Source organism: Lepisosteus platostomus, chromosome 4 (assembly GCF_059453375.1).
Source record: "Lepisosteus platostomus isolate fLepPlt1 chromosome 4, fLepPlt1.hap1, whole genome shotgun sequence".
Classification (NCBI taxonomy): Eukaryota; Metazoa; Chordata; class Actinopteri; order Semionotiformes; family Lepisosteidae; genus Lepisosteus; species Lepisosteus platostomus.
The window spans coordinates 6222113-6239093 of NC_142614.1; the positions used below are offsets into that span (position 1 = coordinate 6222113).

Sequence of the window (16981 nt, forward strand, 5' to 3'; positions counted from 1 at the left end):
CTGTACCTGCCCGTATAGTAGAATTCCCATCTGGGACAAAGGAGGAAAAAAAAGAAAAATGACGCATATAGCTCTTTTCTGGACACTCCACTCAAAGCGCTTTACAGGTAATGGGGATCCCCTCCACCACCACCAGTGTGTACCCCCACCTGGATGATGTGACAGCAGCCTTAGTGCGCCAGTACTCTCCCCACACACCAGCTCTCAGTGGGAGGAGAGCAGAGTGATGAAGCCAGTTCAGAGATGGGGATTATTAGGAGGCCATGACTGGTAATGTCCAGGGGGAAATTTGGCCAGGACACCGGGGTTACACCCCTACTCTTTTCGAGAAACGCCCTGGGATTTTTAATAACCTCAGAGTCAGGACCTCGGTTTTATGCCTGATCCTAAAGACAATGCCTTTTTACAGTATAGTGTCCCCGTCACTATACTGGGGCATCAGGACCCACACAGACTGCAGGGTGAGCGCCCCCTACTGGCCCCACTAACACCTCTTCCAGCAGCAGCCTCAGCTTTCCCAGGAGTCTCCCCTCCAGGTACTGGCCATGCTCACACTGCTGCGCTCCAGGGAGCTGCAGGGTGAAAGAGCTGCCAGCAGAAAAGGGGTTGCTTGCGAAGGGACAGCTCTGGGGTCTCCAGTCACCCCTAAACCGTGTGTCTTTGAGGTGGGAAGCAGCTGCAGGGCGCGGTGGGCTTCCCGCTCACAAGCTGGGCCTCCTGGGCTCACTTGTGAAACCCAATGAAAGGGGACCTCTGACAAACGAAGGAGCTGGAATCGACGTTTTCCTTAATGTTTTACAGCGGTTTAGGGCTCGATTATCCAACTGCACTCCGAGTGCGTGGGGGGGTCTCCTGTGCTGGGATAGGGAACCCCCTTCCTGCAGGATAGGAGGAGGCAGGAATGAGTATTTTGTATTGAGTTTATTATATGTGTTCCTTCCATTGGACAGGGGTGACGCGAGGTGTGCTCCGACAGCCCGCACTGAGACTGCAAAGCCGGTCATTGAAAATGTTAACCTTAACCATTAACGCATGTTTGTATACAACCAACTACTGAAGGATTCCAAACACCTTAGAATATCCAAGGATCACAGCGGAAACGGGAATAAAAGCAGGAATATTATAAACACACAGTGCATAAACACGAATTGCTTTGCTTGCCGTAATAACCTGAATTCGACACTGGGCAGAACTTCTGTTCTGCTGTTTTATTACAATTTAATCATTTGCGAGACCTTGATTTCCCACGTTTGTTTCTGATTTTATTTATTTCAATTACACGTATCGAATCACTGGGAGGTGAGAAATGGCAGTGAACTCTCATGTTAATTCCTTACAGTCTTTAGTCGCGTTGTTAAAAATGATGACATCATCGTTTACGTCGATATGTGACGTAGTACGCAAGGCAACTGTTTATCCTAACAACGGATCCTCGTGTTGAGACGGTTTCCAGGGGCAACAGCACACAGCGACCCAGGAACCAGAGAGCGGTTGGACGTTTTGGGTTTAAAAACCGCAGGAGCCGCGATGATTAATTAATTATTAAGTGTTATTAACGATATACAGAAGGACGCAGAGTCACGGCGCACGTAGCTGAAGCCAAGTGCAGCGCTGTTAAAATGTAAAACTCTCAAAAGTGTGTTTCGCAAATTCTGGCTGCAAAGGACGATCCTCACGAATTCGTGTCTTCCCGTGGACTGACGGATTGATTGAAATATCTCGACTTCAGTTGTGTTCTTTTTTATTATCTGGGGAATTCCGACTTTTCCATTGACTGCACACGATGGAGACAGCGGAGGAAGCGCTCAGTCACCAGAGAGAGCTGGCGGTGCGCAGCGCCAAAGCCTACCTGCTGAAGAGCAGCACCGAGAGCGGCCTGAACCTGTGAGTACAGCCCTGATTACACTATCACTGCTGATCAGAGTAATAACACCACTGAGACACCTGCTCCTGTGAGTACAGCCCTGATTACACTATCACTGCTGATCAGAGTAATAACAGCACAGAGACACCTGCTCCTGTGAGTACAGCCCTGATTACACTATCACTGCTGATCAGAGTAATAACAGCACAGAGACACCTGCTCCTGTGAGTACAGCCCTGATTACAATATCACCGCTGATCAGAGTAATAACAGCACAGAGACACCTGCTCCTGTGAGTACAGCCCTGATTACACTATCACCGCTGATCAGAGTAATAACAGCACAGAGACACCTGCTCCTGTGAGTACAGCCCTGATTACACTATCACCGCTGATCAGAGTAATAACAGCACAGAGACACCTGCTCCTGTGAGTACAGCCCTGATTACACTATCACCGCTGATCAGAGTAATAACAGCACAGAGACACCTGCTCCTGTGAGTACAGCCCTGATTACACTATCACCGCTGATCAGAGTAATAACAGCACAGAGACACCTGCTCCTGTGAGTACAGCCCTGATTACACTATCACTGCTGATCAGAGTAATAACAGCACAGAGACACCTGCTCCTGTGAGTACAGCCCTGATTACACTATCACTGCTGATCAGAGTAATAAAAGCACAGAGACACCTGCTCCTGTGAGTACAGCCCTGATTACACTATCACTGCTGATCAGAGTAATAACAGCACAGAGACACCTGCTCCTGTGAGTACAGCTCTGATTACACTATCACTGCTGATCAGAGTAATAACACCACTGAGACACCTGCTCCTGTGAGTACAGCTCTGATTACACTATCACTGCTGATCAGAGTAATAACACCACTGAGACACCTGCTCCTGTGAGTACAGCTCTGATTACACTATCACTGCTGATCAGAGTAATAACACCACTGAGACACCTGCTCCTGTGAGTACAGCCCTGATTACAATAACACTGCTGATCAGAGTAATAACAGCACAGAGACACCTGCTCCTGTGAGTACAGCCCTGATTACACTATCACTGCTGATCAGAGTAATAACAGCACAGAGACACCTGCTCCTGTGAGTACAGCCCTGATTACACTATCACTGCTGATCAGAGTAATAACAGCACAGAGACACCTGCTCCTGTGAGTACAGCCCTGATTACACTATCACTGCTGATCAGAGTAATAACAGCACAGAGACACCTGCTCCTGTGAGTACAGCCCTGATTACACTATCACTGCTGATCAGAGTAATAACAGCACAGAGACACCTGCTCCTGTGAGTACAGCCCTGATTACACTATCACTGCTGATCAGAGTAATAACAGCACAGAGACACCTGCTCCTGTGAGTACAGCCCTGATTACAATATCACTGCTGATCAGAGTAATAACAGCACAGAGACACCTGCTCCTGTGAGTACAGCCCTGATTACACTATCACTGCTGATCAGAGTAATAACAGCACAGAGACACCTGCTCCTGTGAGTACAGCCCTGATTACACTATCACTGCTGATCAGAGTAATAACAGCACAGAGACACCTGCTCCTGTGAGTACAGCCCTGATTACACTATCACTGCTGATCAGAGTAATAACAGCACAGAGACACCTGCTCCTGTGAGTACAGCCCTGATTACACTATCACTGCTGATCAGAGTAATAACAGCACAGAGACACCTGCTCCTGTGAGTACAGCTCTGATTACACTATCACTGCTGATCAGAGTAATAACAGCACAGAGACACCTGCTCCTGTGAGTACAGCCCTGATTACAATATCACTGCTGATCAGAGTAATAACAGCACAGAGACACCTGCTCCTGTGAGTACAGCCCTGATTACACTATCACTGCTGATCAGAGTAATAACACCACTGAGAAACAGCACAGAGACACCTGCTCCTGTGAGTACAGCCCTGATTACAATATTACCGCTGATCAGAGTAATAACACCACTGAGACACCTGCTCCTGTGAGTACAGCCCTGATTACACTATCACTGCTGATCAGAGTAATAACAGCACAGAGACACCTCCTCCTGTGAGTACAGCCCTGATTACAATATCACTGCTGATCAGAGTAATAACACCACTGAGAAATAGCACAGAGACACCTGCTCCTGTGAGTACAGCCCTGATTACAATATCACCGCTGATCAGAGTAATAACACCACTGAGAAACAGCACAGAGACACCTGGTCCTGTGAGTACAGCCCTGATTACAATATCACTGTTGATCAGAGTAATAACACCACTGAGAAACAGCACAGAGACACCTGCTCCTGTGAGTACAGCCCTGATTACAATATTACCGCTGATCAGAGTAATAACAGCACTGAGAAACAGCAGAGACACCTGCTCCTGTGAGTACAGCCCTGATTACACTATCACCGCTGATCAGAGTAATAACACCACTGAGAAACAGCAGAGACACCTGCTCCTGTGAGTACAGCCCTGATTACACTATCACCGCTGATCAGAGTAATAACACCACTGAGAAACAGCAGAGACACCTGCTCCTGTGAGTACAGCCCTGATTACAATATCACCGCTGATCAGAGTAATAACACCACTGAGAAACAGCACAGAGACACCTGCTCCTGTGAGTACAGCCCTGATTACAATATCACCGCTGATCAGAGTAATAACACCACTGAGAAACAGCACAGAGACACCTGCTCCTGTGAGTACAGCCCTGATTACAATATCACCGCTGATCAGAGTAATAACACCACTGAGAAACAGCACAGAGACACCTGCTCCTGTGAGTACAGCCCTGATTACAATATCACTGCTGATCAGAGTAATAACACCACTGAGAAACAGCACAGAGACACCTGCTCCTGTGAGTACAGCCCTGATTACAATATCACTGCTGATCAGAGTAATAACACCACTGAGAAACAGCACAGAGACACCTGCTCCTGTGAGTACAGCCCTGATTACAATATCACTGCTGATCAGAGTAATAACACCACTGAGAAACAGCACAGAGACACCTGCTCCTGTGAGTACAGCCCTGATTACAATATCACTGCTGATCAGAGTAATAACACCACTGAGAAACAGCACAGAGACACCTGCTCCTGTGAGTACAGCCCTGATTACAATAACACTGCTGATCAGAGTAATAACACCACTGAAAAACAGCACAGAGACACCTGCTCCTGTGAGTACAGCCCTGATTACAATATCACCGCTGATCAGAGTAATACCACTGAGAAACAGCACAGAGACACCTGCTCCTGTGAGTACAGCCCTGATTACAATATCACCGCTGATCAGAGTAATAACACCACTGAGAAACAGCACAGAGACACCTGCTCCTGTGAGTACAGCCCTGATTACAATATCACCGCTGATCAGAGTAATAACAGCACAGAGACACCTGCTCCTGTGAGTACAGCCCTGATTACAATATCACCGCTGATCAGAGTAATAACACCACTGAGAAACAGCAGAGACACCTGCTCCTGTGAGTACAGCCCTGATTACAATATCACTGCTGATCAGAGTAATAACAGCACAGAGACACCTGCTCCTGTGAGTACAGCCCTGATTACAATATCACCGCTGATCAGAGTAATAACACCACTGAGAAACAGCACAGAGACACCTGCTCCTGTGAGTACAGCCCTGATTACAATATCACCGCTGATCAGAGTAATAACACCACTGAGAAACAGCACAGAGACACCTGCTCCTGTGAGTACAGCCCTGATTACACTATCACTGCTGATCAGAGTAATAACACCACTGAAAAACAGCACAGAGACACCTGCTCCTGTGAGTACAGCCCTGATTACACTATCACTGCTGATCAGAGTAATAACAGCACAGAGACACCTGCTCCTGTGAGAACAGCCCTGATTACAATATCACCGCTGATCAGAGTAATAACACCACTGAGAAACAGCACAGAGACACCTGCTCCTGTGAGTACAGCCCTGATTACACTATCACTGCTGATCAGAGTAATAACAGCACAGAGACACCTGCTCCTGTGAGAACAGCCCTGATTACAATATCACCGCTGATCAGAGTAATAACACCACTGAGAAACAGCACAGAGACACCTGCTCCTGTGAGTACAGCCCTGATTACACTATCACCGCTGATCAGAGTAATAACACCACTGAGAAACAGCACAGAGACACCTGCTCCTGTGAGTACAGCCCTGATTACACTATCACTGCTGATCAGAGTAATAACAGCACAGAGACACCTGCTCCTGTGAGTACAGCCCTGATTACAATATCACCGCTGATCAGAGTAATAACAGCACAGAGACACCTGCTCCTGTGAGTACAGCCCTGATTACACTATCACTGCTGATCAGAGTAATAACACCACTGAGAAACAGCACAGAGACACCTGCTCCTGTGAGGACAGCCCTGATTACAATAACACCACTGATCATAAATAGCTTATTTATTTTATTGTTACACTATATCCCACTGATGAACCTTTCCTTAGAAAAATATTTATTTCTAGAAGATCTTGTCTTTCTACAGACAATGAGCACATTTCTGTATTAGTTATTTTCATAAGGGCTGATAAGGGTGAAATAGCTCCTGACTAATTCCCCCAGAATCAGAGGCAGTCCGGTCTGAGCGATCAGGCTGAAGAGTCCCTCTCTCTCCCTCCTGCCACCTTCCCTCTCGGCCCAGCTATGACCACCTGGCGCGGGTGCTGTCCAGGGTGCTGTCGGAGCGGCCCGAGAACGCGGCGGACGTGTTCCAGGAGCTGAGCGGCGAGGCCAAGCGGGCGGCGCTGCGCCAGCGGCAGGGCAGCCTGCGCGACGACCCGCCCCCCCCCGCCGCGCTGCAGCTGGCCCAGGAGCAGAGGGCGCTCTTCCAGCGCGGGGGGGGGGACGAGCCTGAGCACGAAGAGGAGCTGGTGAGTGGCGCGGGGAGGGGGCGGGGCTGGGCTCCACACCTGCGGACTCCGGCACCAGGCCCTCCTGAACGTGTCCACAAGCACACAGGACGGGAGGCGAAAACGAAAAAGCAGGCTACTTCAGTCAAGCATCATGCCTGATTGACTTTGAATATTGCTCCTTAAGGACTGTGAGCAACACAGCACCATAATGTCATGTCATTTGCCAAAGCGCTTTATGCCGTACATTGTCACGGGGAGCAACGAGCGCAAGGCAGGGCACGCCCTGGAGGGGGCGCCAGTCCACCGCAGGGCCAGTGCAAGCCAATCATACACGGGGACCACGGGGAGGCCACAGTAAAGGCCGAGGGGGGAAATTTGGCCCGGACACCGGGATATCTCCCTACTCTTATCGAGAGATGCCCGGGGATCTTTAATGACCACTGGGAGTCAGGACCTCGGTTTAACATCTCACTACAGTGTAGTGTCCCCGCCACTATACTGGGGCATTAGGACCCACACAGACCGCAGGGTGGGCGCCCCCCACACAACACCATAACAGTCCTGTGAAATAAAAAGCTCATATGTTTTAAGTATCTTGATTGTTTCATTAAATTGTTTCATTTTAATTAGAAATATGAAATCAGTGGTGTCAGGTTATGATTAACTCCTTGTTACAGACATGTATTAACACATCACCAGCTTGCATCCACTCTCCCTCTCTGTTCCCCCCTTCCTCACCCTCTCGCTCTCTCCCTCCCTGCCCAGGTGGAGACGCCCCTGCCCAACGTGGGAGAGCTGGCCTTCTTCCTGGAGCAGGCGGGCGTGGGCCTGGGCCGCGAGGAGATGCAGCGGGTCTTCCTGGCCCTCAAGCAGCTGGTGGACACCCAGCCCCTGCAGCGCTGCCGCTTCTGGGGGCGCATGCTGGGCACCGAGGGCAGCTACCTGGTCGCCGAGGGGGAGTACCGCGAGGGCGAGGAGGAGGAGGAGGAGGAGGGGGCGGAGGAGGGAGAGGAGGAGCAGAGGGAGGGAGAGAGCAGAGAGGAGGAAGATGACGCCGAGGGCCAGGAGGAGGTGAGTCAGGTGCCTTCTGGGAGAGCGACGTGTCTCTCGGGGGTCCTGGTTCAGGACGGTGTTGGCTGTGGAGAGCCTGGAGCTCAGAGCTCTAGGGCTGCTGCAGTCCGGTCCTGAAGGACCCCTCTCTCAGTGTTCCCTCCAGCTGGGCTCTCCCTGATCCCTGTCCTGGAACAGGCTGCACCCCCAGACCTTTCTGACCTGCTCCTGTGCTCAGCCTTAGCTTTCAGAAACACTGTTACTAGCGCTTTGTCAGAAGGAAATATAGCAAACCAGAATTAGCCCCATCTCTTCCTAACTTCCTTAGTAAAGAGATCGCTGTCCCATTTCTGTCAAGACTGGTGACTGGTTTATGAGAAACATACATGGGTGCAAATGACAGTGTTATCGGGCACCCCCACACTCTGTGTGCTGCAGACATCCCACACAGCTGAATGAGGGGAGCTGGGGATCCTGATGCTGTCTAGGGTTAATAAGCATCCAACCCTCTTGTGTGTCTTAATCCACTAGACACCAATTATCCCATGTGATAAGAGCTCAGCTGGAGTGAAAAACAGGCGCCACAGAGTCCTGCAGGACCAGAACTGGAAAATACTGGACGTGGTGCTAGCATGGAGCTCAGGACGAACTCCAGCGTGGGTCTTGCGTTAACCAGGACGCTGGGCTATCCTTGCCTTGCACTAGTAATTCCTGGGGCTTACCAAGCTCCTGACAGCCTGCAGTGCTGTCCGAGAGAGACATGGCTCTCCTTCCACCTTTAGAGTGGACTGTCTATAATGTGCGGCACCCCTCCCCAATTCTGTCTGCTCACGTAGTTCTGCCAATAGAATCATAACGAGCAAATTAGGCACAAGCTTCTGTGACAGCATATTTTAATGCTTCTGACACTGTTAATACCGCAGGTTTTATTATTCTGTTTTCCATTGTGATTATTTCCAACCCTAGATCGACCCACTCCCCAAGTCCACCTACAAGCCTCCCCCTGTGGTCCCGAAGGAGGAGAACCGGACCGGCGCCAACAAGTTCTCCTACTTCGTGTGCAGTGAGCCGGGCCGGCCCTGGGTCCGGCTGCCGCCCGTCACGCCCGCCCAGATCACAGCCGCCCGACGGATCCGCAAGTTCTTCACCGGGCGCCTGGACGCACCTGTCGTCAGCTACCCGCCTTTCCCTGGCAACGAGGCCAACTACCTGCGTGCCCAGATCGCCCGCATCTCGGCGGGCACGCAGGTCAGCCCACTTGGCTTCTACCAGTTCGGGGAGGAGGAAGGCGAGGAGGAAGAGGAGGCGGCCAGGGATAGTTTTGAGGAGAACCCAGACTTTGAGGGCATCCCCGTGCCTGAACTGGCCTCGTCGCTGTCCACCTGGGTACACCATACCCAGCACATCCTGCCCCAGGTACCACACTGACACACTGTCCACTGCTACACCATACCCAGCACATCCTGCCCCAGGTACCACACTGACACACTGTCCACTGGTACACCATACCCAGCACATCCTGCCCCAGGTACCACACTGGCACACTGTCCACTGGTACACCATACCCAGCACATCCTGCCCCAGGTAACACACTGACACACTGTCCACTGGTACACCATACCCAGCACATCCTGCCCCAGGTACCACACTGGCACACTGTCCACTGGTACACCATACCCAGCACATCCTGCCCCAGGTACCACACTGACACACTGTCCACCGGTACACCATACCCAGCACATCCTGCCCCAGGTACCACACTGACACACTGTCCACCGGTACACCATACCCAGCACATCCTGCCCCAGGTACCACACTGACACACTGTCCACTGGTACACCATACCCAGCACATCCTGCCCCAGGTACCACACTGACACACTGTCCACTGGTACACCATACCCAGCACATCCTGCCCCAGGTACCACATTGACACACTGTCCACTGGTACACCATACCCAGCACATCCTGCCCCAGGTACCACACTGACACACTGTCCACCGCTACACTATACCCAGCACATCCTGCCCCAGGTACCACACTGACACACTGTCCACTGGTACACCATACCCAGCACATCCTGCCCCAGGTACCACACTGGCACACTGTCCACCGGTACACTATACCCAGCACATCCTGCCCCAGGTACCACACTGACACACTGTCCACTGGGTACACCATACCCAGCACATCCTGCCCCAGGTACCACACTGACACACTGTCCACCGGTACACCATACCCAGCACATCCTGCCCCAGGTACCACACTGACACACTGTCCACTGGTACACCATACCCAGCACATCCTGCCCCAGGTACCACACTGACACACTGTCCACTGGTACACCATACCCAGCACATCCTGCCCCAGGTACCACACTGACACACTGTCTACTGTTCAGACTGACACACGTTATCTGGGTACACACACTCACAACCTCTCTCTCAGGGGCGCTGTGTGTGGGTAAACTTGGCCCAGAAGCGAGAGGAGGATTTCGAGGAGGAAGGGGAGGAAGAGGAGAAGGAGGAAGAGCCAGACGAGCCAGAGCCAGAGGTGGGGCCTCCTCTGCTCACCCCATTATCCGAGGACGCAGGTCAGTTGATCCCCAGCTTCACATGGACAGTCTCTGCTCAGACACCTGTTGATACCCACTGAAGCTCAGCAGGTGTGAGGCTGATCAGTACCTGGATGGGAGACTTCCTGGGAAAGCTAAGGTTGCTGCTGGAAGATGTGTTAGTGGGGCCAGTAGGGGGCGCTCACCCTGCAGTCCATGTGGGTCCTAAGTCCCCAGTATAGTGACAGGAACACTGTACTGTAAACAGGCGCCATGCTTCAGATGAGATGTAAAACTGAGGTCCTGACTCTCTGTGGTCATTAAAAATCCCAGGGCCTTTCTTGAAAAGAGTAGAGGTGTAACCCCGTGTCCTGGCCAAATTTCCCATTGGCCCTTACCAATCATGGCCTCCTAATAATCCCCATCTCTGAACTGGCTTCATCACTCTGCTCTCCTCCCACTGAGAGCTGGTGTGTGGGGAGAGTACTGATGGACTATGGCTGCCATCACATCATCCAAGTGTGAGGAATTATTATTATTACATGTGCTCTGAGCCCTCAGTGTTTCTGTGTGTTTCAGAGATCAGTAACACCCCTCCCTGGAGCTCCAAGGTCTCCTCCTCTCTGATCTCCCAATACGCCATCGCCGTGCTGCGCTCCAACCTCTGGCCAGGAGCGTATGCCTTCGCCACCGGGAAGTAAGCAAGGAGAAGGGGAGAGAGAGGGAGAGGGGGGGAGCGAGGGGGAGAAGGAGAGGGGGGGAGCGAGGGGGAGAGAGGGAGCAGGAGAAAGAGAGGGAGCGAGGGGGAGAGAGAGAGGGAGCGAGGGGGAGAGAGAGAGGGAGCAGGGAAGAGGGGGGGAGCAGGAGAAGGAGAGAGAGAGGGCAGAGAGAGAGAGGGGAAGAGAGGAGGCACGAGAGGGTTTGGGGAAATGTGGAGGAACAGGAGGGAAGTGGGAGAGAGGATTGAGTGGGAATGGTAGGGAGAGGGAAAGAGAGGAAAGCAGGGGGAAGAGAGAGAATGAGGGAAGAATGGGATGAGACTGACAAGGAGATGGAAACTCAGAGGAACCAGAAGGGAGCGATTGTCAAGTGGCTACAAGGATGGCTCATTCTCACTCGCTCTCTGTGCAGGAAATTCGAGAACATCTACATCGGCTGGGGTCTGAAGTTCGTGGGCGACGGCTACACCCCCCCTGTGCCAGCTGCCCCCCAGCGGGAGTACCCCAGCGGCCCAGAGGTGACGGAGGCCACGGACCCCAGCCTGGAGGAAGAGCAGGCCCTGAAGGCAGCCCTGGAGGAGCAGAGGGCTGCCCAGGAGGAGACCGAGGAGATGGAGGGAGAGGAGGAGGAGGAGGAGGATGACTGAGGGAGGGAGAGAGGAAGAGGAAAGGACGGACAGAGAGAGCAGAGGAAAGCAGACTGAAGAGAGAGGCAGGGAGAGGGCAGAGGAAGACCAGGAGAGAGGACTGAGGCAGAAAGAGAGGAGAGAAGAGAAACACAGAGAGAGACACATTAACCACATCTATCACCTGCTTGTATTTCAGCCATTTCTGACATTTTTGCATATTAAAAAATCCTGCACCTCTCGTATTAAATTATTAAAAACCAGATGCCAAAAATAGAGAACTGATTTTATCATTTAGATCACACAGACAAAATGTTGACAGTAACACAAAACGAGAGGAATGTAAATTCCTTTTAATACTTGTATATGTAATGTCATCTGAGCTTGTAAATGCACGTTTACTGCAGATGGTGTAGTGCACCATCTGAAAAAAACGCTAAAGGTTTCAAACAAGACAGCACACAGATACAGACACATATGTAAGACCTTGCCCCAGAGTGGACAGATATTCGTCAATGTAGCTCCTGCACAAACATCCCAAGACGCAGCACGCACAAACTCAAGTGTCTAGTTGATGTGCATGTAACTGCAATTCTCTGCCACCAGATGGCAGGAGAGCATAGCAAATGAACTTCTGTTGCTCACCTGTTCAATTCTTTCAAAAAATATTTCATTGCCTTTGTCTACTGCTGTTTTTTTTTTAAAAGATTTTTCCAAGCACTTCACATACAGGAAGTGCATCCTAAATTCGTCCACCACTCCTTGGTGTCACAGGACAGCTGTTCCACACCAGTAGCCCTACATGGACAAGTGAGAAACTACTTAACTTAACCACTTGAATGAAGGGGAAACTTCACGTAGGACGGGCTGTACCAGCCCAAAGTGGTATTGAGCCAGGGTTAACTTCTCTACTCTAATGAACAGTGCCAGGGGATCTTCAATGGTCAAGCAGTCAGCACATAATTTGAATATCACACCTAATGGGCAGAAGCTATCTGTGTGGAGCTTGTATGTTCTCATGGTTTCCTCCCACAGTCCACAAACAGATGGTAGATTATTAGGCTAATGGAGTGAGTGTGTGTGTGTGTCTGTGGGTGATCTGTGATGGACTGGTGTCCTGTTCAGGGTTTATCCAGCCCTGCCACACTTGGCCACATCCTGGCAGGATAGACTCCAGCTCTCCCACAGACCTGTCCTGGATAAAGCAGGTTGAAAATAGAAGGCAGGATTAATCTTTTTTTTCCATGTGCATCGAATTTCTTTACGGCTGAGGTGTTAAAAAGCATTCTCTCACCCCCGCCAACACTAAAACCACGCTCGCTGACGCTCGCTGAGATCAGGTTGGACTGCAGACCCCTGGGGGTCTCTTTATCAGTGTTTCAGGGCAGGGGGTAGTTGCCCTCCCTAATGCCCCCGCTCAGATCTTCGGTGACTCAGTCCTACATGATGCCTCTGCAGGGTGTTACACTCTGGCCCATTGAGCCAGGAGTACGGTACACCTGAGCGCTGGAGTGGGGGTCAGGGGGCACTGAAAGAGCTCTGCGCCATGTCCTTCTGCTCAAGAACCCAATGGCAGGGACCTGCTTGCTCTCCTATGGCCCTGCACGCGCAGATGCGCTCCTGCGCCGGTACTGTATGAAGCCGCACACAGCACTGCGATCTGCTTTCCCTCCTCCTCTCTGTCCCTCTCTCCTCCTTCCCCGCGTCTCTCTCGCCCGTCTGTCCTCTCGGAGCGCGCGCCCGTCAGCAGCTCTCTGGCCGAGTGTGCTGGGTGGCCAGTCCCCCCCGCGGCTCGTTCACTGCCTCGCTCGATCCCCATCACGGCCCCGACAGGAGGAAATTAACTTTTATCGACGGGGAGTGGGGGGGGCCCGCGGACGTCCCGCCACAGACCCCCACCCCCCCCACCTGGCGCCCATCCCGCTGTCCTGCGCCCACGCGGCTACGCCGCTGCCGAACCCCCTGATCGCTGCCTTCTCTCGCCGCCTCTGCGCTTTCCATCGTTCCCTCCCCCCCATCTCTCCCGCCGGCCCGTTTCTCCTCCAGTCTCCTCTCCCCGGCCCCGTGCGGCCAGCCTGGCAGAGCCGGAGGAGATGAAGAAGTCCCATCCCTCCCAGCAGACGGCTGTCTGTGGGGAGCTGGTGATATATGAGGGGAGCTGGCTGCAGCCAGTGGCCAGGCAGAGAGGAAGAGGGAGAGTCAGCACTGCCAGGGGAGAGAGAGAGAGAGAGAGAGAGAGAGAGAGAGAGAGAGGGAGAGGGAGAGGGAGAGGGAGAGGGAGAGGGAGAGGGAGAGGGAGAGAGAGTGAGTGTGTGTGGCAGGAATGAGGGGCGGGGTGTACCCTTATAAAACCTCACTGTTTCCCTCTCACACACACACACACACACACACACACACACACACACACACACACACACACACACACACACACACACACACACACACACACACACACACACACACACACACACACACACAGCAGGACTCTGCAGCAGCACAGACAGCCAAGCCCGGGGGCCATAAATGTTAGATGCTGGCCTCTAAATATTTAAGGAGTCGCTCGGTGCAAATACAGCCGAGGAGCCGGGCTGTGTCAGACCGGCGGCTGGGAAGTCAATCCTCTCCCATGCGAGAGCGCGGCTCAATTATTCACGGCCCCCACAGGGGGAACGGGAAGCTCTCGGGACAGCGAGTGCATGCGTGACCCGCGCCAGGGCTGGACGCACACCTGCCTGACAGCGCTGGGGGGGGTGTCTTTATCGCACCCGGGCTTAAACCCTGCGCCCCAGAAAGAGGCAGGGGGATGAAGTCTCAGGCGGACGGTATGAAATAACTGAGGGACATATAGACAGTCTAGTCTAGTCTAAGTGGGTGAGGATCAAAGCCATCTTTTGAATAAACAACAATCAATCATGATTACCAGTCATGATTGTGGTCATTAGAAATTCCAGAGTGTTTCTCGAAAAGAGTAGAAGTGTCCTGAAATTTCCCCCTGGCCTTTACCAATGATGGCCTCCTAATAATCCCCCTCTCTGAACTGGCTTCATCACTCTGCTCTCCTCCCACTGAGAGCTGGTGTGTGGGGAGAGGACTGGCGCACTATGGCTGCTGTCACATCATCCAGGTGGGGCTGCACACTGGTGGTGGTCGTGGGATTCCCCATTACCAGTAAAGCGCTCTGAGTGGAGTGTCCAGAAAAGCTGTATGGAAGTGGCAGGATTTATTATTAGTTATTATTCCGGACGTGCATAGTGGGATTCCCCATTAGAGTAAAGCGCTTTGAGTGGAGTGTCCAGAAAAGTGCTATATAAGAGTAAGGAATTGTTATGATTAACTATTGAGCTTGACACGTGACTCATCAGGATTTGACTGCGCTGCTGGGTGAAAGGTTATGATACAAGCCCTTCTGCCTTTTTATTGGCAGAGCGTGGGCAAGCATGAAGGACAGGGCAGCTCCCGGCACTCGTCTGGCTGGGTCAGTACGCTACAGTACTCGTCAGTACGCGAACAACAGGCTGTCTCTGTGCTTCAGATCTGTCCAATGTTAACCCTTCTGTGCCTTTTGACAGTAGACAACCTTGCTCTGCTACCTTACTGGAGCGCTACAGACACTTACAGTACGTACCGGGAAATACAGAAGCCCTGCCACTGGCCAAGTGCTGAACAACACCAAGCACAACACCAAGCATGCTCAAACACATCAGTGCTGTGCGCAGTGTCATCGTGCTCTTTCGGAGCCCAGTGTGGTAGTTTTGTGTGGGTATTTTATTGTGTGAGGGGCTGGGGGCTATATGAAGATCAGGGGCAATAAAAAATCATAGGGAGATACAATGAAGAAAGCAGAAAATAAAACACTTCACAGGCATGGTCAGCTCTCTCCCTCTTTTCTCCCCCAATTCTCTCATCTAAACCCCCTAAATCTCCTCCTCGGTATTGGCCTCTCTCCAGCTTCATTCCTGCCTCCCCGCCACCTCCCTCCTTCCTGTCCTCCCTGCCTGCCTCTGCTGCACTGCCTCCTCTCCTTCCAGCTCAGCACGGAATCAATTTACCGGTACATTACTCTCTCGTACCAGGATCTCTCTATCTCTCTCTCTCTCTCTCTCTCTCTCTCAATCTCTCTCTCTCTCTCTCTCTCTCTCAATCTCTCTCTCTCTCTCTCTCTCCATACAATCAGCTCCCACAGTGCTCCAGCCGCTGACCAGCAGCACAAACAGTAGGAAAGGTGAGCCATCATTAGGAATATCAGGACAGCGCTCAGAACTACTGTCCTGTATGTGTGCAGCCTGGAGCCTTGCCTTAACCACATGACCACGGGCGCTCATTACCCTCCAGATGTCTCTGTAGGCACTCTTATCTCAGAGTCCATTAGCTAATCGGCACAGCAACTGTGATTAATTATAGAATTACAAACTAAATATGACAGCTTTGTTTGTACAGATCAACCACTTACACAAATCGAATCACAGGGTCCAGTCAGGCCAAATCTGTCTGAATTGATGTAGTATAAATGCCGTATATTCATTTAGCAAACAAAACTGGTATTTTATATGACCAATCCATAACATTTGACATGTGTGAGTCTGTGGTTTCCAGTCTAGACTGTATCATATCATACTGTAACCCTACAGTCCAGAGATCACTGATCCAGTCTGTGTCATATTGTAGTCCTACAGTCCAGAGATCACTGGTCCAGTCTGTGTCATATTGTAGCCCTACAGTCCAGAGATCACTGGTCCAGTCTGTGTCATACTGTAACCCTACAGTCCAGAGATCACTGGTCCAGTCTGTGTCATATTGTAACCCTACAGTCCAGACATCACAGGTCCAGTCTGGACTGTGTCGTATTGTGTCCCCATAGCCAGTACAAGGTTTCTAAGCATTTGGAAGTTAGAACTCAAGCACCTGTCCTCCCCTGAACTCTGACCAGGGGACACAAGTAGAAAGTAAGAGGCAGAAGCCGGGGGGCAATCCTTTACATACAGGGTGATGGTCATTCTCAGGGTTAACACTGAGTCTCTGGAACCGGCCGCGTGGGACTGACCAGACAGAGCAGTCAGGGGGACTGAATGACTTTCTCCCGTTCGCAACCTCTCCTGTCTTCCCATGTCCTTCAGTTCACCTGTCCCGCTAGGCTGGCCCGTCAGTCCAGCGGGGAAACGCGTTAGCCCTGACCACCGCCCCTTGGTGGCCGGGGGCGCGAAAGCTTCACGTCTGTGGTCTGCTCACGCTTCGAAAAGAGAGGGGGAGGAGGACGGG

At 51.8% G+C, this 16981-nt stretch overlaps 1 protein-coding gene across 1 annotated transcript; it reads left to right on the forward strand.

Annotated features, from left to right (window-relative positions):
• The first annotated feature begins 1432 nt into the window (after positions 1–1432).
• On the forward strand, positions 1433–12006 carry rsph4a (radial spoke head component 4A). Its single transcript, XM_088627841.1, has 7 exons — positions 1433–1884; positions 6567–6795; positions 7543–7848; positions 8794–9243; positions 10275–10419; positions 10960–11077; positions 11512–12006. The coding sequence occupies exons 1-7, from the start codon at positions 1784–1786 to the stop codon at positions 11744–11746; spliced, it is 1584 nt and encodes a 527-aa protein (XP_088483967.1). The 5' UTR covers positions 1433–1783; the 3' UTR covers positions 11747–12006.
• Positions 12007–16981: the final 4975 nt, after the last annotated feature.